Source organism: Oreochromis niloticus, linkage group LG23 (assembly GCF_001858045.2).
Source record: "Oreochromis niloticus isolate F11D_XX linkage group LG23, O_niloticus_UMD_NMBU, whole genome shotgun sequence".
Lineage (NCBI taxonomy): Eukaryota > Metazoa > Chordata > Actinopteri > Cichliformes > Cichlidae > Oreochromis > Oreochromis niloticus.
Window position 1 is genome coordinate 2513970 of NC_031986.2, and position 22641 is coordinate 2536610.

The following is a 22641-nucleotide window of genomic DNA, read 5'->3' on the forward strand; positions in this document are numbered from 1 at the left end:
TCTGAACTTTGAAAATTCACACAAAGTCAATTTAACCAGGCCTCTTTAAACATTCTTTCATAGTTCAAGAAATCCTCACAATCTAGCAGCCGTGTAACACTGCAGTGCTCAGATTCTAGTCTTACAGTACTGCTGAAGTGGAAAAGCTGTGTTAAAATTAAATTCTCATGTTGCATGTGTCAGTGCAACAACCAAGATCGTAACTTCAAGGTCGAATGTAGAGCTGAAGCTGAAAACTAGATAATACTAATATTCTGAAGAAGATATGGGATATAGGAAGTATTTATGGAGAAAGAGAGGGACACCACCAGATCTTTATCGCTGAAGAAATGCCTCTTGCTCACTTGCACCAAACATCTTTCTCTGACTTCTCAGCTGATGCACTTTTTTAGGTCCTTACTTCTCTCATGCACGTTTTCTTTGCATCTCCACAAGAGAAAGAGGCAAGGTTGCTTTTGCAGTGCATTCCTCTCACATTCAGTAATTCGAAATGACAGATCTGAATGAGGCCTTTGTGCAGTAAATAAGGTGAAAAACTGGGAATAATAACAGGGATGAAGGATGGATAAAGAACTCAAATAGAACACAAATTTTGTCACCCAAAACCACACAAAAAAATACAGAAAAAGAAGTACAATCGTATTTCCCCAAAAGCTTGGCCAATGGGTAAAATGTCAATAAAATGAGAATTTAATTACTTGCAAATCATTTAAAACGTGTGTTTGATTTAATATAGTGGAAAAACAACAAACCATATGTTGAAACTAAGAATTTATTTTCTTTTTTAGGCTTCTATCTTTGACATAAGTCAATATTTTTAAATCTTTAAAAGTATTTTATACATTAAGCTTAAATTTCACAGCAATCACTATAAAGTTCTTATGCAAATCAGAGATGGTCACTTTGTGTCGGGTTCGTTCAGTGTTATGCACCATAGTGGATGGAAGTCACTAAATCTTCCCAGCTTTGTTGATGTGGTTAACACATCTGCTCAATAAACAAAAAAATTGCTAGTTGGATTCCACACAGATATCTTTGATTTGGAAGAGTTTTACACTCAATGCCCTCCAAACATACAGAGCTACCTGCTGTGGCAGGGAGCAGCCTGCAGGAGCTTCTTGGCAACGTGATTTTGCAAAACTTTGTGAAATGACAGTCATTCTGCTTCATTAAGTACAAATTTGTTAATTCTTTCTTTTATTTTTAAATGAAGGGATGATTGCAGCTGACGAGGAAAGAGTGTCCTACTTTCATCTACAGCGTATGTCATAATATTTTAAAAATGGAAATTGAGATAAGGGAGCAGTTTTCTTAAATCTTAGCTTTTCTTTTTTTGGCTTTGCAGCATATTAAACCATAAGAAATATAGTTTGTGTCAAAAGATGTAGAAGCCACTAGTTAAAAAAAAAAAATACACCAACTTGAAAACGATAACTACTTCGTGTATGTGTATGTGTATATATATATATATATATATATATGTATATATATATATATATATATATATGTGTGTATGTATGTATGTGTATATATATATATATATATATACACACACATACACATACATATACATATATATTCCACCATCAACTGATCAGATGCCAAAGGCTTAACGTGATTGTTTTTAATGTGGCTCTAAAGCAAAGGCTGGCTTCAGAAGCCATGTTTAAGACAAATAAACACTTACTACATTATAGCAACTGCTATAATGCTAAATGATTAAATGACTTGCAAATTGATTTTTCCTTTTATTGACCTCTTACATAGCTTCTCAACTTTTTGGAAAAAAGGATTGCAATATGAAATTTAGGCACCACCACATACACAACCAAACACACATCCATACAGTCTTGCAGACATTCTACTTTAAGGATCCATTAGGTCTGCATTACTGTGACAGTAGTGTATGTTTTACAAAGACATGTTTTCTCTTATAAAGCACCCTTATTATTTCAATCATTCATTTTTGATACAAATATTTAGTTTCCCCAGTTACAAAGAGATGGCAAATATATGACCATACTTCTTTGTATCTCAACCCCCAACCCATAGCCCCATTGTTGTTTTGTACAATTGCATAGACGTTAAAAAACAAAAGCTAAAAAAAACCAAAAACAGCCTCTCTTCATAATAAAACAACTTTAGGACATTTTAAGAAACTACTGAAATCTACATGTACTTTTTTGATGAGACATTGCTGGAACTTTAATCTTTCACAAAAATAAATGTTATATATATATATATATATATATATTCTCTTTGTAAACTGTTTCCAATCCAGTTGTTTTGACTAGAAAAGCATGCGATAGGTAGGAAAGTAGGGAGGGACGGAGGAGAGAGGGGTGTTAGGGCTGAAGATTAAAGGCAGGATCAGAAGTGCAGGGCCTCGTGCTGTTTGGTGCTCCTTTCGTCCGTCATCACACTGACCAGTGACTCCATGGCACGGCCCAGATCATCAGCCATGTGAAACAAACTGCCAATGCTGGGACCTGAGGGGAGAAAAAAAAAACACTTATGGAAGATTTCATCTAAACCCCCCTTGCACAAGAATTTTACCATATCTGCATGACATGAAAAATGTTATCTTTGTGCTATGATTTAAATTTTCTTGTGGACTTTTTCACGTATTTATGAAATAATGAGGGCTCAAAATGCTGAAAACATTTAAAGCTCTGTTAAGACCTGCAGCATACCAAAGTTACAGCCACTCTGAATATCACAATCTAAACACTATACTCTGTATAATTCAGCAAAGAAGGGATAGAAGCAGGTTTCGTGTGACTAAATGGGAGCTGGCAAAAATACGTTTTTGCGTTTGTTCACAGCACATTTTGATATTTCCTGGCATGACCTTGTTCCAAAATGGATTCAATCAATTTTTCACCTTAAAATTTGCACACAAATATCATAATATAATATAATGACAATGTGAAAAAGGTTTGCTTGAAATTCTTGCATGTAAATAACACGTACAAAAATATTCACAGCTTTTCATATGACACTCAAAAATGCGCTCAGGAGACTAGTTGAGGTCCTTGATGATAACTTACACCAGCGCGGTCTAGACCTTTTCCTGTTGGAAAATGAACCTTTGCCCGAGTCCAAGATGACAAAAGTGGCTTCAGGACCACTCTGTGAACGTTTTTGAGTCACTAACCCTAACCCAGCCAGAGCCCAGACTTGAACCAAAGTCTGGGCTCAGAACTCTGGAGAGATCTGAAAATGGCTGTGTACTAATGCTCCCCATTCAAGCAGTTGGAGCCTGAGAGGTTGTGCAAAGAAGGTTGGGACAAACTGCCTCATACTGCATCATGTATCATACTTAAAAAGACTGTAATTGCTTCAAGTGGTGCTTCAACAAAGGCTATAAATACTTACAGTTTTCACCTTGTCATTATGGGCTATTGTGTGTGAATTTTGAGATGAAAAATGAAGTTAATCCATTTTGGAACAAGGCTGTAACCTGACAAAATGTGGAACATCTATGTTGCTAGCTCCTGAATTTATGAGGTTACGAGGGGTCGAAAAAAACCGATGAATTAAATCGTACAAAATTTTGAACCCATTTATTAAGTATACTAAAAATACAGCTATACTATACTTTAATGATCTCATCTGAAAATGGAGAGGCGTGTGTCTGAAAAACATATCTGAAAATGTGCATGTTTGTATACAATTTGCCTTTAAATCCACTTTAAAACTAACTGATAAGTTATACAGCACATTTTTAAAGCTCAGAGCTACCATGACCTACCCAGAGGCACTGAGGCCACCACACTGGAAATTCAATCAGATTCAAAACCCACACGTTTCAATTCTTAAACAAACCAATTAACAAATTGAAGCTGCTGAAAGGCTACAACAAAGCAGCAACTTAGTCTGCAGGCACATTGTCCTGTGAACTTGTGTCACAGTGTCATCTTATGAAAGTATATGCAGCCATTACGTAAACACATAGCACAGACTTTACATTGGAGCACTAATTCCACTGCCTAACGTGAAAACAGGCGCCATGGTGCAGGTTGGACTGGGACACACACTGGGACAGCCACTTGCCCAGCTTGGGATCACTGTGCCAAGTTCAATTCAACTATATCTTATTTATATAGTGCCAAATAATAACAACAGTTGCCTCAAGGCACTTTACATCTATCACTACTGCCGTCTATCACTGCTTGTCCACTTGTCCGGTTGGTTAGTCATCACCAGTTTGTCCGTTTTTATCTGGAAATCGCACAGGATCATAGCTTGTTTATTGTCAACCACACTGTGGGGTGCATCCTTTTTGACCTCGGGACTTCCAGGCCATACTTGGCACAAATATTCCTGTATATGCCAGCCACTTCGTTATTATGGCGTTCCATGTATCTCCTGCTTGCTAGCATCTTGCAACCCATTGTTATGTGTTCGATTGTCTCAGGGGCATCTTTGCAGAGCCTGCAGCTGGTGTGGTGTGAACCCCAGCTTCTATGGATCTTGTGCTTGGCACTTGTTCCTGTGCTGCCATGATTAATACATTTTCTACTCTCCTGGAGAACTTAAGAGGGTTTTCTGCTCGTGCCTTGTTCAAAAAAGCACTTTTTTTTCCATGCTTATGATTAACATTCACAGCTCACACTCAGTACTATTAACACATCAGTTGTGGTGCTTGGTACCCAATCTTGGAGGGTGGGGATAATGACATCTCACCCATGACCTAATGTCCACCTTGCTGTAGCATTTGTTTTGCACCTCGTCGATCTCTAGTTGTGATAGCAGTTGCTTCTTCCAGATGTTGGAACAAAGCTACTAGTAGTGCTATAAATGTTGGATTTCCAAGACTCCATAGATCCCATATCCTCTTCATGTATCTCTTTTGCTGGAATTACTTGGTAGTAGCATTCAAAAAGCCCCATATTCTCATTCAGTTCAATTACATTTTATTTATACAGTGCCAATTCACAACAACAGTCGCCTCAAGGCACTTTATATTGTAAGGTAGACCCTACAATAATACATATAGACCCAACAATCATATGACCCCCTCAAGCTCTCTGGTGACAGAGGGAAGGAAAAACCTCCAGCAGAAACAGGATCAGGGAGGGGCGGGGCCATCTGCTGCGACCAGTTGGGGTGAGGGGAGAAAGACAGAAGACATTCCTTGTCTACTTATGCCTTCTTGTTCCAGTAGCCCACTTCTAACCAGTGTCCTGGTTCTCTAACACCTGACAAGGTACGGACCAAGATTACTCTGCGAGGCTCCTGACTACGGTAGCCGTAATGCTCCTACAATCCATCCAGCGGTGCGGCTTCGTAGCTTACCAAAGTGGTACTAAAATATTTTTTGACAGATTTCTGAGCGCCGTGTACCACATAAAATCGGTTCGAGGTCAGTAAGCACAACCAGAATTCATACATAAGGCGCACTGTTTTAACAGCCACTATTTCTGAGAAAATGAAAGGATTTTAAATGCGCCTTATAGTGCAGAAAATACAGACCCTGACTACATACACACCCTGGTCAGAAGTTGAACCCCAGAGCCTAAGCAACAGTAGCTTCCTGTTGGCGGTGCATCAGCAGCCCTGACAGCTAAGATGTTGGTTAACTCGACATTTTGCTGCAGTTTTCTTTTTCTCTGTTCTACAAGGCGCGTGAGTGCACAGCGAGGGTAGAGAAAGAGCTGGTTGAACTCATTAGTTCATTTTCATTGTCAGTGCTTGTAGGCCCAGTGCACAGTGGCCCAAAAGTGCAACGGCCCACCAGGTAAATGCCCAGTATGCCAGATTACCAGTCCAGCACTGCTGTGGTGCGACAGGAAAGGGGGGAAGGAAATGAAAGAAAAAGCAAAAGAGGATAGATATTTACATTTTCCCACAGCATCACTGCACCATGTCATCTCCACTCTGCCATAATATGCCCAAATTTCCGAATCATTTCTTCAGCTGTTAGACTTCTATTAAGAGCTTGGCTCTGTTCCAGATGACATTTAAACCATAAGGCCAAAAAGTGTTGCAAACATGGTACTGATACAGCAGTAACAGAAGCGTGCAATGGTAGAGTGGGGAGGAAAAGAGGAAGGTAAGCCACTAACCTCTCATGGGTGTGCCTTTCTCCCTCCTAGCTCATGTAAAAGGAGGAAAGAAAGAAAAGACAAGAAAGAAGGTAAAATCATCTTGTGTTGGTAAAAGAGAGGAAGAAAGATGCTTGAAGGTGACACTTAAATGATGAATTACAGCTATGATAAAGTTTGATATAAGTATGTCATTGAAAGGAACTCTTCAACAAAGAGTGTTTGAAAACCCATAACCTGAGCACTACATCAATCACAGCATAATTATTCATATAAATGAGATGCTCAGTTCAGTTTTTCCACAGATGTGTAACGTTAGACAAGAAAACATCTTGCTAAGGTGGGACTCTTAGCAAAGTAGCTCCCCTGATCTTTGCAGCTTTCTCAGTAAAAGGAGGCACCTTGCTGCAGAAGAGGTGAATTATTTCATACCCTGACTTTGAGGGAAAGAATTGTTGAGCTGTTCCATCACTTCCTCCAGCCCAGCTGCATCTTGGGATGGGCTGGACAGCTCATCATCACCTGAAACAGAAAGGAAACAAAGCGTTTAAGGATAGTTTAACGAGTACTGACCCGAGCACATGTACGCACACACACACCATAAAACACACATGCAAGTCTTTAACGTGTGTGTTGTCTCATGTAAACCGATGTCCAAGCAGCATATGTTCCACAGGTACTAGAAATCTATTTATATCGTCTATGCGTCACAAAGGGTGGATGCAAATTAAAGAATATAAAAGGGATGTGTGGGTGTTTTTACCCATTGTATCAGTAGTTTGGCTGGCAGCCACACGAAGCAGAGGGAGAGAGGAGTCGGAACGCTGAGAGGAGGTGGATGGGGAGGACAGAGCTGTGCCGTTTACCTTGGAATCCGTCTGAGGCACACATAAGATAAGGACAACATCTTTTATTTGCTGTTTGTACACAAACAGTAGATCTGTTAGGAAATGTTGTGCAGAGCTTAGAGTCAGTCATAAATACAGATATATTTACAGTATAAAATAAAGTGCATGTTGAGGTAACGTAGGGTTTTTTTTTCCATAAAGAGATAAAGATAATAAAAACAAACAAACAATATGTCAAGTACAACACACAAACAAAACACAGGAAACTGGCAGTAATATGACACAGGGCAGAGAAAAGTGACGTGTGTACCCTGCTTATTCGCAGCTCTTTGCTCACTGATGAAAATTCTGGAGACCATCAGTATCTTGTGCTACTTGGGATTGACGCCTAGCTTAAGAGTATTTTATCATCAGCAGATATTGAATAAGAATAGTCTAAACTCACTTGATCAAATCCAGTAAAGTTTAACTGTCTTTTACCTTGTTAGGTAGTATTCCTAAACATCTTTAGGAATACTACCTCACAAGGACTAACAATAGGCTAGCATACATGTGTGGACCTTAGTTTTTTCAAATACAAACAATAAGAAATATTCGGAAACACCTTCACCTGCTGAGGGTTTCCATCAAGAAAATGGTGAGGAGATCCATGCAAGTAAAGGAGAAATAAAAACAAACAGAGTGGAAGAAGAGTGGACCAAGGGGAAGAGTGAGTTTCTAAAGCAGAGAAAAGAAGAAGGGAATAGATGGGATAACATCTATTGCGTTCAAGTTTGTGTCTTTGCAATTCAGCGCAACAATGTGACTGGATGTCTCAGTGGGTGAGGCCAGATGCCTCTCAGAAGATGTGACGCCCAGAAAGAGAGGGAGGGTAGAAAGACCAGATATAAAAGTTAGGTGAAGAAGAAACACAGGGTTTTTCCCTTCATCTACTGCGAGATGAACAGATCAGACATAATATGTTCGGTTAAAAAATTCCAGCAGAGATGCCAGAAGGATTATCCACTCCCCAAACTGTGAACCTGCAAATTGGGTTTGTATTTTTTGGCTTTTTCACTGCTCATTTTTGCCATGTTAGAGTATGGAATCAAGAAGATTTGGATTTCCACTTGGAAATATAGAGATATGCCAAATATCCTTGGGCAAGACACTGTGTGAATGTTAGACAGAAAGCGCTTTCGGAATTTAATTAAAAAACAGAAGCTCACTGTATGGAGATTGTCCTTTTTTTCCTCAACATCTCACTCATCCTACTTTAGCACTGACTTTTTATGTTTAATAAGTATATTATGCAGTATAGAGATACAAGGTCATGAAGAATTAGGACATTCGATTTCTCTGAACATAGTCCAATTTATACAGATTTGAAAATTCAAAACAACAATAAATTTTCATGGAAACTGAACTCAAATTTACTGAAAGGATCGATCCTTTTAATGGTCTTCTTGGACTTGGCAACCCTATCCCTAACCCCTAACCCTATTTCTTTGTGCTAAAAGGAGAGCCCCACAGAATATCCAGTGGTAACACTGGTTGTATTGATTTATCTGACCATGCTCCTCTTTCAAGCATTGTTCAAACTGGTGAGAACCCAAACGATAAGAAAAAAAATGCATATGAAAGGAAGGCAAAACAATCAAGATTAATAGAGCTTAAAACGCAGCATAAGGAGGGAAAGAACCCAACCCTGATTACAAAAAATAAATACACTATACTCACAGGAAATGGTAAAATGATGGTATTCACAAAACAAAAACTTTAGGAATCAGTCAAACTATAAACCGCAAGTAGATAATACTATACACAAGATAAGAGATCCAAACTCAAAAACTGTACAGTATCCCCTCAGGTAAAGAGTTTGGGTCTCAAAATGAATGATTTGAATGTATTTTATTCATTTGCCCCCAGAAAGCCATTGGCTGGATGAATGTCTAAAAATGCACGAGTCCATTGCTAAAGAAAAAGCATGTTGAAGTGTGTTTAATCTAGAGATGGCACGATACCACTTTTTTATGTCCGATACCGATACCGATATCATAAATTTGGATATCTGCCGATACCGATATGAATCCGATATTGTGTTTTTTAATCAATAAAACTGTTTTTTTTTCATATCTTGCTGCATTTTGTATAAGTTCATACTCAAGTTTAAATAAACAACAACACTAAAGCTATTCTGTTATACCTGTATGTAAAAAATACACTGCACCCAAAATATTTCATAGTTCAGCAACACTGATCAATCTAATAAACTTAAACCTGCTCCATCCTCCCTATTCTGGTATGTTAAAGACTACTTAGCAGAAATATTAAGCAACCTAACTAATAGGGTTGCAAACTCCCAGCAAAAAAAAAAAAAAAAAAAAAAAAAAAATAGGGAACCACCCACCCTCCACCTCATGGTGCTTAATCGATGTAATCAACTTTAATTTGATGCAGGGTGGAAAAAAATGCACAGAAACAAATTATTTTTCAAGAATAATTAAATAGATTCAACATCTTTCTTCAACAGAATTGCAGAATTCACAGACGGTACCTTCCCAAAGGAAAAAGTACTATAGCTTACTAGGGTATATTAGACTTAACAGTTACTATATACAGTAATGGACTTCTATACATTTTACATCAGATTAAAACTTTGGGAGTAAGATTCAGATAATTATTTATTAAAAGCTACATATTTTAAATGAGAATAAGAAAGAAAAGTATGTCTTTGTGCCCCCTTTTCCCTGTTAATGCCCTATCGGCCCCCCTGGCTAAACTTTGCTAGATCCGCCCCTGCACAGTTACCGGCCGTCAGCTACGTAGAAAAGGATCCTGGTGTAGAAAGTAATATTAAATAAATTCTAACAACAGCTTATCAAGCTTAAAGGTGCTGCTGTTGTTCCACCGCTGGTTTCCTCTTTCTGGTGCAAAGTGGGCCAAAAACAAAGAAGAGAGACGGACTAGCGACAGAAAAGCCGATCAGCTGATCGTTAAGCAGTTTCACGATTGAAGTAGCGGCAGGAAGGTGAGGGAGAGAGAGAGGCAGTCGCTCCATATATCGGTTGTTAAGCTTAACATGGGAACGCTTTACAAACATTCAGAGATGAACTTACACACTTGCTTTACTTCTCTCTGGGATAACTTCCTCGGAGATGAAATGCTGGTTTGGTAGCGAGGCTACAAATACACACAGCCGCTCTATCACGTCATGCATACTGCTCCGACGTGCTACGGTTATGAGCCGAGTTACGCCGTGTCGCAAGTTTTGTGAGGTGCTTTTTTGATATTTAATGGATCGGAATACATTTTTTATTTTTCGCCGATATCTGATCCAGTAATTTAGGTCAGTATCGGACCGATACCGATACGTAAAATCGGATCGGTCCATCTCTAGTTTAATCATTGCTGAACAACATTTAGACAAGCCTGTGAAATACTGTGAGAATACAGTACAGTCTGGTCAGACCATATAGACTCCATTCCAAAAACACAAACACAAAGATTAATAGTTTTTCATAAACTGGAACAGTATAGAGATAATGGTCCGTAAATGTCTGGGATTCTCTTGCTAATATGTCCTGCTACTGATGTCCCTTCGCCTGGTGTGCTTGAATAATTGCCAGAGGTCGAAAGACATCCATACCACAGCGTTATGACACACCACCCAGAGTTAGTACATCAAAGCAGATGTCGCACACTCTCACCGGTTTGTTCAAATCAAACTTGATGAGCACTTGTGGCATAGTAGACGCCCACAGTGGCAGCGATGTTTTTATGTTCAAACTCCAAACTTGGCAGCACATTCATAGCAGTTGGGGCCATAACAGCATGGGCACTCTTTGCAAAGCATAACTAGAAGGCAACTGCTTGGATGCAACCTGGTAGCTGAAAATATGATACCCTGATTATTAGTTACTCCCAGGTGAGCCCTACCCCTCACAACAGCACAGCACAGGCTTGCGATTCCTTTCACATAGGCCAGGAATAGAACTGTGTTCCCTTTGTTGTCAGCTTTGTCCAGAGGATATTCAGGCATACACTGGAGGAACAACTCAAAAATGGCAGCAGCATTTTCTTTGCCATTATGGCAAATGCCACATGATGCAGTGGTGACTGACTGCCGAGTTTGACAGTCTCAGCATCAATGTTGGACTGTGTGAGAAGGACTCTGACATTGTTAAGGCGACCCTGCATAACAGCCAGATGCAGAGCATTATTTCCATACTCATCCTCAGCAGCAAAATCTACTCCGTTCTCTAGCAGTACAGAATAGTGGCCAGGTTTACTGAAAACCCGCACACACCCGACGATTTCCTACTCCCTGACTTCCTTTTTACCCACTAGAACATAAACTTGGGCTGACCCAGAAGCCAACACCACTGGGTAGAGAATGGTAACACAGAAATGTGGAACTTGGAGTGTGGTTAAAGTAAAATCAGCATGTGTGAACTGGGGCTCTCATGCATTAAGTGTGTATACCTGCTCCAGGAGCTGTCTCAGTCTGTGAAGCTGAGACTCCAGCTGTTTGTTGTGGTCCTCCAGTATCTGCATCCGGGCCTCTAGACGGCCTTTATGTTGCCGTAGCAGCTTAGCCTCAGCGATAAGCTCAGCATCACGTGTGCACTGTGGCGACACTGGTAGCATCTCTGGGGGCGATGGCAGTGGGGAAAGACCCTTTCTGTCGTGTGTCTTCTTCAGGCGGTCGTACTCTGCTTGTAGTTTCCTGCACAGATGAACAGAAATGAGGTTACTTCTTGCTACAAGCTCTGGTATACAGGAGTAAGGCCAGGAACAGCTGGATTTAAATGAGGGCAGTGGACTTTTTAACCAGATTATTTAACACAATCCTGAAGAGTAAGACGATGCCTGAGCAATGGAAAAGGAAGCAATTTCAAGAACAAGGGTGATGTGCAGAGCTATAGTAACTACAGAGGATGAGTTGATGAGCCATACCATGAAGCTATGGGAAAGATTTGTTGAAGCTAGCGAGGTGAAGGCAGAAGCAAAAGAATAAGACTTCTTATTTTTATTTTATTAAAAATAAGATATATCACAATCTTATTATAAATGAAGCTACACTTGGTCTGCTGTGGAAAATGAATGACTGAATATGATCTGGGCATCACATTTTACAGACTGTCCTTTCAACCGAAAGAAGACCTGAATCATTTCTTAGTGTTCATGAATGATTTAAAGTTGTGCCATCATTGCAGAATTGGTCATATTTACATTACGTATGACGTTAGTTCAGTTTTGAATAAAGTTAAAGAGACAGGATGATGATTCAGACGGCACAGGTTAAGTTTTGGAGAAAAGCAAAAAGGACTTTTCCTTGGAAAAAAACAAAACAAGAAACAGTTCTTGTTTTGTGCTCGTCAGGTACAGTTACTTGTTGATTTGTCCCCTGATTGCCAAGACTAGATTTGGATTTTCTAGTCAACCCTAGTGGTCAAATCTAAACTCAGTTAAATGTGTCATGTGACGACCGCTTTCAGATTCAAAGCTGAGTTGTGTAGACTGGAGTGTGAGGCACAGTAACAGGATGGGCTCCACTGACCTGTTCTCCTGCTCCAGGTCATTAAGGACCCTCTCCAGCTCTCCCTTCTCCTCTGTCTCCATGGAGATGAGGATCTGGGCGGGGCTGCGGGGCTGGCTGAGAGGAGAGCCTTGGTTCAGAGACTGGCAGTAGTGCTGGATCAACATGTGCTCGTCATCGCTGCAGACACACACACGTCAAACATACCCACCAATGATACACACACATAGCAACAAAGATGCCAATGCACGTACACACAGACACACACACGGAAAATGAAGGAAAAAGAAAAGCAACTGAATGAAAGAGTAGCAGCTAAACATAACACCACCACAAAAAAAAAAGAAAGAAGAAAGAAAGAAACATAAAAGAGCATGGAGACAGAGAGAGGGCCAGAGCTATCTTCTTGAACTCTGTTAGGAACACTGGACTGGTCACACGCTGCCAGCTCCGAGCAATGAGTTATATGGCCTGCAAGATTCAGGAGCATTTTAATTAGGTCAGGTATTTAGCTATTGGGCTCACTGCACTGCTACCATGAATATTAAAGGATATGTGCTGAATGAAAACAAATCACCTTCAAGATGACTGCTGATTTGAAAGTGAAATCCACTTCGGGTAAAGTGGAGCTCTCTCAGCTCTCTTTAAACTTTTTATTCATGGAATACATTTCATCAACCAAGCTCCATATTGCACTTTATGTGGATGTGAAGCCCGAAGCCATTTTTCAAATTAGCCTTAATTTAATTTCCATGTGTGCTGGACTACTTTTAAATTTTGGTGTTTGTCAAGGAACTAACAGGGCTGCAACTTTTTTAAAAAAGTGGTTAAAGCCCATACATTCTACGCAAACTTCAGGCAAAGGTAAGAATACTACTAAGCCTGCGAGAACAAGACTACTGTTCCTAAGGTAAAGACACACAAAAGGAACAGTAAGTTAAGCTAACTTCTTTATCCTATACTAAGTAGTCCTTAGCTTTAAATCTGGTACCAGGTACTACCACCTAACTTCTCTTCTTCTGCCCGTCCTGTCTTCCATACATCTTCATCTCCAAGTGAACCTATCTCACATCCTTTTCTTTATTCTCCCTGGGAATCAAGCAGCTGGACTTCTAGCTAGCAACACACTCTGTGCCAAACTGTTTATTTCCTGATGTTTGTTAAACTAATAGAAATGTTGCACTCGAAATTACAGATGGACCGATCCGATATTACGTATCAGTCCGATACTGACCTAAATTACTGGATCGGATATCGGAGAGAAATAAAAAAAAATGTAATCCGATCCGAAGTATCACAAAATCACCTCACAAAACGCGCTACTTGGCGTAACCCAGCTCGGCGCATCGGAGCAGTATGTGTCACGTGATAGAGCGGCTGTTGTCTGCGAGACCTGTCGGCGGTCTGTTGGAGCATTTGGAGCCTTGCTACATGCTTCCTAAACTGCGGCATTCATCTCGGCGAAAACTATCCCAGAGAAGTAAAGCAAGTGTGCAAGTTCATCCCTGAATGTTTGCAGAGTATTTCCACGTTAAGCTTAACAACTGATATATTGAGCCACAGCTGGACTGGCCGTCGGAGTTGCATATTGAGGTGAAAAGGAAACGATTTGTCCCGTACTTCAGCTAGAATTAAAAAATAGACACAAAGCTGGAGTTATTCTGTCTTTGCTGCGCAGTTGCATCTACTTCTCTCATTCACTCCCCCTTCCTCTCCTGTTATTACTTCAAGCATGAAACTGATCAATGATCAGCTGATCGGCTTTTCTGCCGCAAGTCCCGTCTCTCTTGTTTATCGCCCACTTTGCGCTAGAAAGAGGAAACCAGCGGATAAACAACAGCAGCACGTTTAAGCGTGATAAGCTGTTGTTAGAATGTATTTAATATTACTTTCTAGTATCAGCTGATGTTTGCTGGAGCCACGGCTGTAAAAGCTGCTGGTCATGATGTCGGTTTGGATATGTGGTGAGAGGGAAAGATGAAGATGAAACCAGGAGATGTCCTTACTGAATCATCAGAGCTGAACAGGTGATGGAGAAACAGGTTTACCTTTTAGGTGACATGAATGAGTTGAAGGGAAGTTATGAACTGTTTCTGAGAGACAAATAACACCAGGATCCTTTTCTACGTAGCTGACGGCTGGTAACTGTGCAGGGGTGGGTCTAGCAAAGTTTTGTCAGGGGCCAGGTAGGGCATTAACAGGGAAAGGGGGGGACAAGGAAATACTTTTCTTTGTTATGTCATTTAAAAACTTTGAATAAATAATTATCTGAATCTTACAACAAAAGTGGTCATCTGATTAAATGTATAGAAATCCATTATTGTATATAGTAACTAGGGGTGGGTTTTTATAATCGATTTATCGATTAAAATTAGAGCTGGGCGATAGAACGATAACGATATGTATTGCGAAATAACTTTTTCTTGATAGAAAAATTAAACTATTGCGATAGGCCTCATCTCTCTTGTCCTCTTAAAAAAAAGAAAAAAAAGAACAGCCAACCCAAATTAAGTAGCGCAGAGCCGAACCAATCACAGCCGCAGCGTCACGTCACGTGACTTGTTACGTACAGCACAAGCGCCAAGGCGCACATGTGTATTTGTTTTTGCAGCCGTGCAGCCCGGGTAATGGAGGAAATGAGTTTGCCGACTAGAGAAAAATCAACCGAGAGCGTGAGCGAAGGTTACCGAAGAAAAAACAGATGATGGTTCCAATGCCGGAGAGCTTGTCGAACGGAAGGGCCACAGAAGTTCCGTAGTGTGAAGGTATTTCGGCTATTTCAAGTCTGACAAAAAACAGAGTAGCGCGCACTGTAAATTGTGCCGAAAGCAAGTCTGGAAATACAATAAAGCGGTGCATGCTCAATCTCTGACTGAAAGCGCTGATTCGTCATTCGGCTTTTGTCAGACTAAAGTCTAAAACTGTTTGAAAAGCTAAGCTATACAACAAGGAGAGATTGAGAATTTCCTTTTAGTTCTCAGTTTATTTGATATTGACAAAAGTTAGTCAATTTTGTCTGTTCTTCTGTAAAACAAACTAAGATTTATTTTTAGAATTAATATTTTGTTTCTAAGTGGAATTGACAATTTAGTCTGTTTTGTTTGTTCTATTTTGAAACTTAAACGCTTTAGTGGCTGCCTTTTGTGTAGTTTGCAATATTTGCCTTTATTTATCTGAAACTGAAGTCTCCTGTTCCTTAAGTACATCTACCCTGTTGAACTTATTATGGGAAATAAATATTTTAATTAAAACAAGCTGCTAATTATTTCACATTTTACTTGTGAGCAACGGCACATTTAAATCTTACAAATATAGTTATTTGGCTTATATCGTGATATATATCGTTATCGCCTGAAATGAAAAAGCATATCGTGATATGAAAAAATCTTATATTGCCCAGCTCTAATTAAAATCGATTCTGGCTTGGATAACGTGAAATCGATTCATTAAAATCCTGAATCGATTTTTTAATATAAATTTATTTTGCCCAAAATGCCAGAATCTCAGGTGAAACCTCACAAAATTTCAACAACCACCAAACAGCTAAGACAGTAAATGAGAGCAGGTACACGGATTCTGCACAAAGACGTAAACACACAGCGCAGACCCGCGGATCAGAATCAGTGAGATGTCGCCTTTCTCACCCGACGGCACGGACACGGTCGGGGCTGAAAGCCAACAGCTCGCTGATTCTGATATGTCGGCGGCTCCGCACTTTGTGTTCACGCCCTTTTTGCGCTGATTCTAAAGCTGTTAGATTGATCTCTCTCCAAACAATATTGACCAAACCAGAAGCAAAAGAAGATCAAAACTACGCTTCACATAAATGTCGTCATGAATTCCCTCTGACTTTTACTGTTTTGCTTCCACCAGGATAAAATCACACTTCATGCACAGCTCTCTCTCTCTGTCTCTCTCTCTCGCTCTGTACTTCAAGAACAGTTTCCCGTCTATCCCCGAAATCTGTTTTCTGCATTATTCGCTTGCTTGTTACGCACAAGTCTACGGTTGTTTACAGTGCTGTCGGCCGCTGTTTTTTTCCTTTTACTTACTTCCGAAAAGAAAACCTAATTTCTGCCAGCTTCCTTTTTATAGATACAAAAATATGTAAATGTACTTATCTGAATTATAATATTTCTGACTGTCAAAATTTCCCAGATTCAAATCGAATCGAATCGAATCGATTCGGGACCTTGTGAATCAGAAACGAATCGATTCTAGAAATCAGTGACGATACCCAGCCCTAATAGTAACTAATAAATCTAATATACACCCTAGTAAGCTATAGTAGTTTTTCCTTTGGTAAGGTACCATCTGTGCAGTTTGCAATTCTGTTGAAGAAAGATGTCGAATCTACTTCATTATTGTAGAAAAATAATTGATTTCTGTGCATTTGTTTTACACTTGCATTAAATTAAAGTTGATTACATCGATTAAGGGCGAGGGGTTCCCTAATATTTTTGCTGGGAGTTGGCAACCCTATTAGTTAGGTAGGTAAGTACTCTTTAAAATACCAGAATAGGGAGGATGGTGTAGGTTTAAATTTATTAGATTGAGCAGTGTTGCTGAACTATAAAATGTTTTGGGTGCAGTGTATTTTTTGCATACAGGTATAACAGAATAGCTTCAGTCTCTTGTTTTTTAAAACTTGAGTATGAACTTATACAAAATGCAGCAAGATATTTATAAAAAAACAGTTTTATTGATTACAAAATACGCTATATCGGATTCATATCGGTATCGGCAGATATCCAAATTTATGATATCGGAATCAGTATCGGACATTAAAAAGTGGTATCGTGCCATCTCTACTAGAAATTATCTAAAAGTTTAAAAGACTTTATTGCCTTTATGCTCGAGTACAGCTTGTGGACACCTGCATTCGTTCCGCCCCTCTTTAACCCCCGAGTATAAACACTAACTGATGCTGCTGAACCAAAAGTAAAAATGCAGGTATTTGTGTAAAAATGTAGGGAGTAAAAGCCAAAAGTTGTCAGAAAAATAAATACTCAAGAAAAGTACGATCCAAATACAGTAACAAAATATTTGTACTTCGTTACTTCCCACCTCTGGTTAGTTACCTTTAAAAATGGCTGGTGCAACCCCCCCCCCCCCCCCGCCACACACACACACACACACGCGCCAGCTTTAACGCTACAGGTCACAAAATCCTATACTTTTTCTATAATTCTGTGATCTGATTCTATGCTGCACCCGGATTTGCACTCTTGTTTAGTAAGTATAGATAGATCAGTATCTATACTTACCAACAACGTTCATGTTTTGATGGAAAATAAAATCACAATTAGGGCTACTTTTGATACACCGGTAAACTTCTTTTCGCCAAAACTTTATACTAAACAGGTGTGAGGGTGTTTAATACTGTGCCTCTGTGTCAATATAGTTATAGTAGTCTCACTTATTCAGAAATAATAACCACAATCAACACAACATAATTTATCTGTTGTTTCTCACCCTTTTGCTACCTCCAAAGATACGCCAAACTTAAATATAGCCCCATAAGCCCCTGTGGATGTGTAATTGATTTTTCACATATTAATTCTTGTTGAACTGGAGCTCAGGTGGTAGAGCAGGTCACTTACTAACTGGGAGTTTGGAGGTTCGATCCCAGTCTGCTCCAGTCTACATGCCAAATATCCTTGGGTAAGATACTAACCCCATGTTGCTCGTGAAAAGCATAGCAAAAAGTGCTTGTGTGAATGTACAAGTTGTGTAAAGCGCTTTGAGTGCTTAGATCAAGTAGGAAAGTGCTTTATAAGTCTTCATTACGACCCTGCCTCTTTGATTTCACTGTATGTGTGTTTGTATTTGGAAAAAAGAGGAACTTGTAGCTCAGTGGTCCCCAACCCCCGGCCACGGACCGTTACCGGGCCGTGAGAGCTGAGGCTCGGGTGTGAAATTTATCGTTTTCAGGGTTTTTATCATTAAGTCGGCTTCCCTGGGTCTTTTCCCGTGTTGTAGTTCTGTCTTATTTTGAAAGACATTTTTATGCATTACCATAGCAACCAGAGAGCATTAAGGGGCAGAGAGGAGGATGTTACTTTCAGTGTTGTTGGTGCATATCAGGAGGACGCTGCTAATAAAGTTACACAATTACACAGTGAGTTCGCGTTTATTATTATATTTACAAAATACCACCGTTTTTGTCTCGGTCGTATTGTTTTATTTTGTTGTAATCATGCGCCACACCTTAAAGGCCGGTCCATGAAAATATCTTCTGACATTAAACTGGTCCGTGACACAAAAGGGGTTGGAGACCGCTGCTGTAGCTGATGCCATCCTGGTGCCATTGACCTCTTTCAAGACTTGTTTGGCTGAATATTATAACACTATGTACTGGATATATATTTCCTGAGGTGGCTACTATCACCACATATTGGGACAACTGCCCATTTAAGATTTTGCATTTAGCTTTTTCATTAAAATGTAGCCACTTTTGAATATTCAGTCCTGCCATTCAGAGCAGAGAAAGTAATCACTAGAAGTTTTGTCATTGCTGTGAGGATTTTGAAAACACACAAACTTTTACTGATGTATTCTTAATGCATAAACATGGTCCATGCTCCTGTCATACTTGGACATTTAAGAGTGTGGGTATTTTTACGTCTTGTGTAGAGGCTGTGGAGGTAGGGCACGTTACAGTTTACTACGAGAACAGTAGTAGTAAGTTAATAAAATGTAAACAGAAATGGAAAGCCAAGGCATTTATTGCTCAAATCTCATTTTGACTGCAAGGCAGCCAACGTGGACAGACCGTCTGCTCCTCTCTCTGTGCCTTGCAATTTATTTTGTTTAAATAACTAAATTTATTTAGACTCAAGTCTAGAAAGTTGTTGTGATGATGCTTTTTTTGGTAAGAAATCTGACAGGACTGTGAAGGAGAAATAATCATGATAACAGACAAAAAAAGTTATATCCCTAAGGACAACATGATCATTGTAACCACCAACTACACTACAGCTATGTTTGTGTGGCTATGATGATGCACACAAGAATAAAACCTGGATCCAGTATACTCAGCACAGTCACTGACATATACAATAACCAGCCAATGGAAACAAAGAAGACAGAGTCAGTTCACAGACATCAAGGCAATAAGTGAGTGAGAAGGGTTTGGCAGAACAAGACACAGACAAAAAGCGGTTCTCACATGCTCTCATTGGGTGAGATACTGTCAGTGAGATAAGAGCCATTACGATTCTCCATTTCTGCTAACCTGCAGAGGGGGAAGAAACAGAACAGTCAGTCCCCAAATCAAATGGTTGAACAATTAGCAGATGAGAAGGACACACAATTCTAAAACTTTCATGTCACTGTCACTGTGAGTTTTCAGAGTACTCAAGAACATGTAGTTCGATAGGGAAAAACTGATTTTACTCGGAAACTGGTTTAAAAAATAAAATATCATTGTTTTTCCCCAGTGTTTGCCATATGTTGTCATTATTTTGTCCTTTGCAGATGAATGTTAGACACTACAGGGAATTAATGGCAGAGCCCAGCAGATTTCAGCATATCACATGGGAAAAGCTTCAGCCATGCCAAGCTAAGCATTTTACCGCAAGGACCTTCTGTTTCCAACGTACAGACAACTTTATACAAAAGTATTAAAAGAATTGTTCAGAATGTTCAACACCGTATTCCTAAGGATAGTGCTGCCTTAAAGACTTTCACCCAAGCTCATTATAGAGAAATAAAAGCTAAATGTCCCGAAGAAGACCATGCTCTGGCATAGTAACCATGTAATTTAGCCAGAACGTGTGACATGTGATGAACTTTTTGATCAACTGGGACTGGACAACGAGTAGAAGAAGTCATTTTCTTAAAGCAAAAATGAAACTTTCATTAAAAAAATAAATAGATACATTTTGCTCGAGTAACATTGACACTGACATTCCATTCTTCCCCCTCCTCTCTTCTCCAGATGGACTGTGACAGACTGACTACTAAGGCTGGTGTTGTTACAATTAAGAGATAACCTCATGGCTTGGGAACCATCAGCTCACTAAAGGCTTAACTATGTTATTTCTGCACCCTACCACCCAGCTTTAATCAGCTGCTGGATGTTATCTGTGCAGATCTGGGCCTAACAGGCTGAAAGCACTGGGCTGGAAGGGTTTGTTTGTGTTAGCCTAAAGCAACAGTGAGAAGTGTCAAAACCCTGGCAGAGATCAAATACTTAGCCTTGGCTTAAACACTTGGCTCACACCAGAGGAATGCCAACAGCTCCCGACTGACTAAAATGCCAACTGACCAACTGCCTGATTGATTCATTGTTTAATTTAACTTCTTCTAGTCCAGGGGTCGGCAACCTGCGGCTCCGGAGCCGCATGCGGCTCTTTAGTCCTTATAGTGCGGCTCCGTGTGGTTTGGGAAAATAAATTAGAAGTATTTAGCTGAAGTGTATTTTATTTATGTTAGTTCTTTTTTAACTTGTAGTTCTAAATTGGAAGATTATTGTGATTTTGAAAAAAAAAAAATTATATTGTGGAGGTAAACACAGATGACACGAGAGCTCTCGATTAACACTCCTCGTTTATTACTCATCACCACACAACTGAATACTTTTCCCTCCAAAACACAACAACAACACTTCCTGAGAACTGGGTGTGAGTAGAGCCCTCCAGTGGTCCACCACAATATTCTATTATTTTTTCATCGCTCAAAATAAGCGTCACACTCGCGGAAGCCGGTATACCCGCCGAAATGCCGTGCATTTATCGAGACTTTCAACCCCAGGTAGGCCAATTATGGATCTTCGGATCCACATTATGTCGGCAGCTGTTCTCCACCGTGAACTATGTTAAAAACAAACACCGCTCGCGCCTCACATCTGACAGCTTACAGTCCTGCGTAAAGATGAAAGCCCCGATTTGCAGACGCTGTGCGCAGAGGTTCGGGACCAGAAGTCCCATTGTAAACATATCACGGCAGACCTGACGATGTTTGCATGGACACGCTTTTCAGCATCTCTTTATTGACCACTTTTCACACACGGTTGCTGTACGCACACAGCCGGCTGTAGCTCTTCAGCTCACAGCCCGACACAGACCAACACAACAGCAGAGAGCGCACAGACGTTAAGGCGGCGAGGCGTGATTGCAGATGCCACTCAGGTGCGTCCGCCTCCCCTGCAGCGGCGCTGCAGACCACGCCCTGCCACACACATTAACCAGGTAAAATACACATTTAGGCAGAATTTTGCAAATATCTATTTTTCATCTTTTAGCAGCAATAATTCTTTTTTTACAGTTGTTTTTTAAAAGTCAGGTCAAGGCTCCAAAAGCCCAAAGGTGATATAACAGTTTTTGTTTGCTACATGGATCATTTTAGTTCAGCTGGGTGTCTTTCCTTTTGTTATATTAAAGAGTTCAAAATGTGTTAATTACATAAATAAAATGTAACTTTCTCTGTAGCACTTCATGGATTTCATGAGCAACACACCTTAGTTGTTCACACAAAGCATAAAGGTAAAAAACAATATATACAGTGTTATCTTCATTTTAGATGCGGCTCCCAGTGTTTTCTTTTGCGTGGAAACCGGGTCCAAATGGCTCTTTGGGTGTTAAAGGTTGCTGACCCCTGTTCTAGTCCCTCAGCAGTGAGTTATTGGGAGCTGTTAGCGTCACTCCAAACTAAATTAACATGTAAGCAATAAGTTCTGACTATATTAATGGCCTTTGCCTAGAGTCCAGTACTGGAGAGTATTACATGGATATAAGTAATATTTCAGATGCATTAGATTATGGATATGTAGATTTAGTTTCTACTTCAGTCAGATTCAGTCTTGATCGTGAGGTTAGTTAGACCATGACTAACTGAAAAGAACTTGAGCATACTTAGCATTAAAAGCACAGAGACTCCTGGCTGTAAGTACTGTTTATAGCTGCTGTGGGAACTTGCGTCCCACTGACCCATACCCATGAACTGAACTTAGAGTAAAAACAAAGTCATTATTGTATGAAATTGGACACGTCTTTGAAAAGGAGACATGTTTGGTGAGTACATCAGTGAAAAGTCAACACTCTTCAGATCCAGGTCAATGAGAAGCTGACACATTTAGGACCTAGGTCACTAAAGAAGGCAGCAGGTTTCAGATGTAAATCACTGAGCATCTGCTCGTGGGACATGCAGAATTTGTGTGGAGCCAACAGTTATGTGAAGGTACCTTACAGCAGAAAGAGAGAAAGCTCCAGCAATCCCA

At 39.9% G+C, this 22641-nt stretch overlaps 1 protein-coding gene across 6 annotated transcripts in view; it reads right to left on the minus strand.

The window, feature by feature from the left end:
• Window positions 1-1735: 1735 nt before the first annotated feature.
• Window positions 1736-22641, minus strand: part of LOC100700501 (dystrophin) — a 69708-nt gene continuing 48802 nt past the window's right edge. For 2 of the 6 annotated variants that reach the window (XM_025902985.1, XM_005459232.4), the window contains 6 exons: window positions 19591-19656; window positions 12441-12599; window positions 11363-11606; window positions 6814-6928; window positions 6483-6572; window positions 1736-2489 (listed from right to left, as the gene is read on the minus strand). In XM_025902985.1, coding sequence (XP_025758770.1) covers window positions 2371-2489; window positions 6483-6572; window positions 6814-6928; window positions 11363-11606; window positions 12441-12599; window positions 19591-19656 — 793 coding nt within the window. In that variant the 3' untranslated portion in view covers window positions 1736-2370. Of the gene's footprint in view, window positions 2490-6071; window positions 6098-6482; window positions 6573-6813; window positions 6929-11362; window positions 11607-12440; window positions 12600-19590; window positions 19657-22641 lie in introns of all 6 variants that reach the window. The other 4 variants (XM_025902986.1, XM_005459234.4, XM_013277247.3 and 1 more) reach the window with 3 other exon arrangements.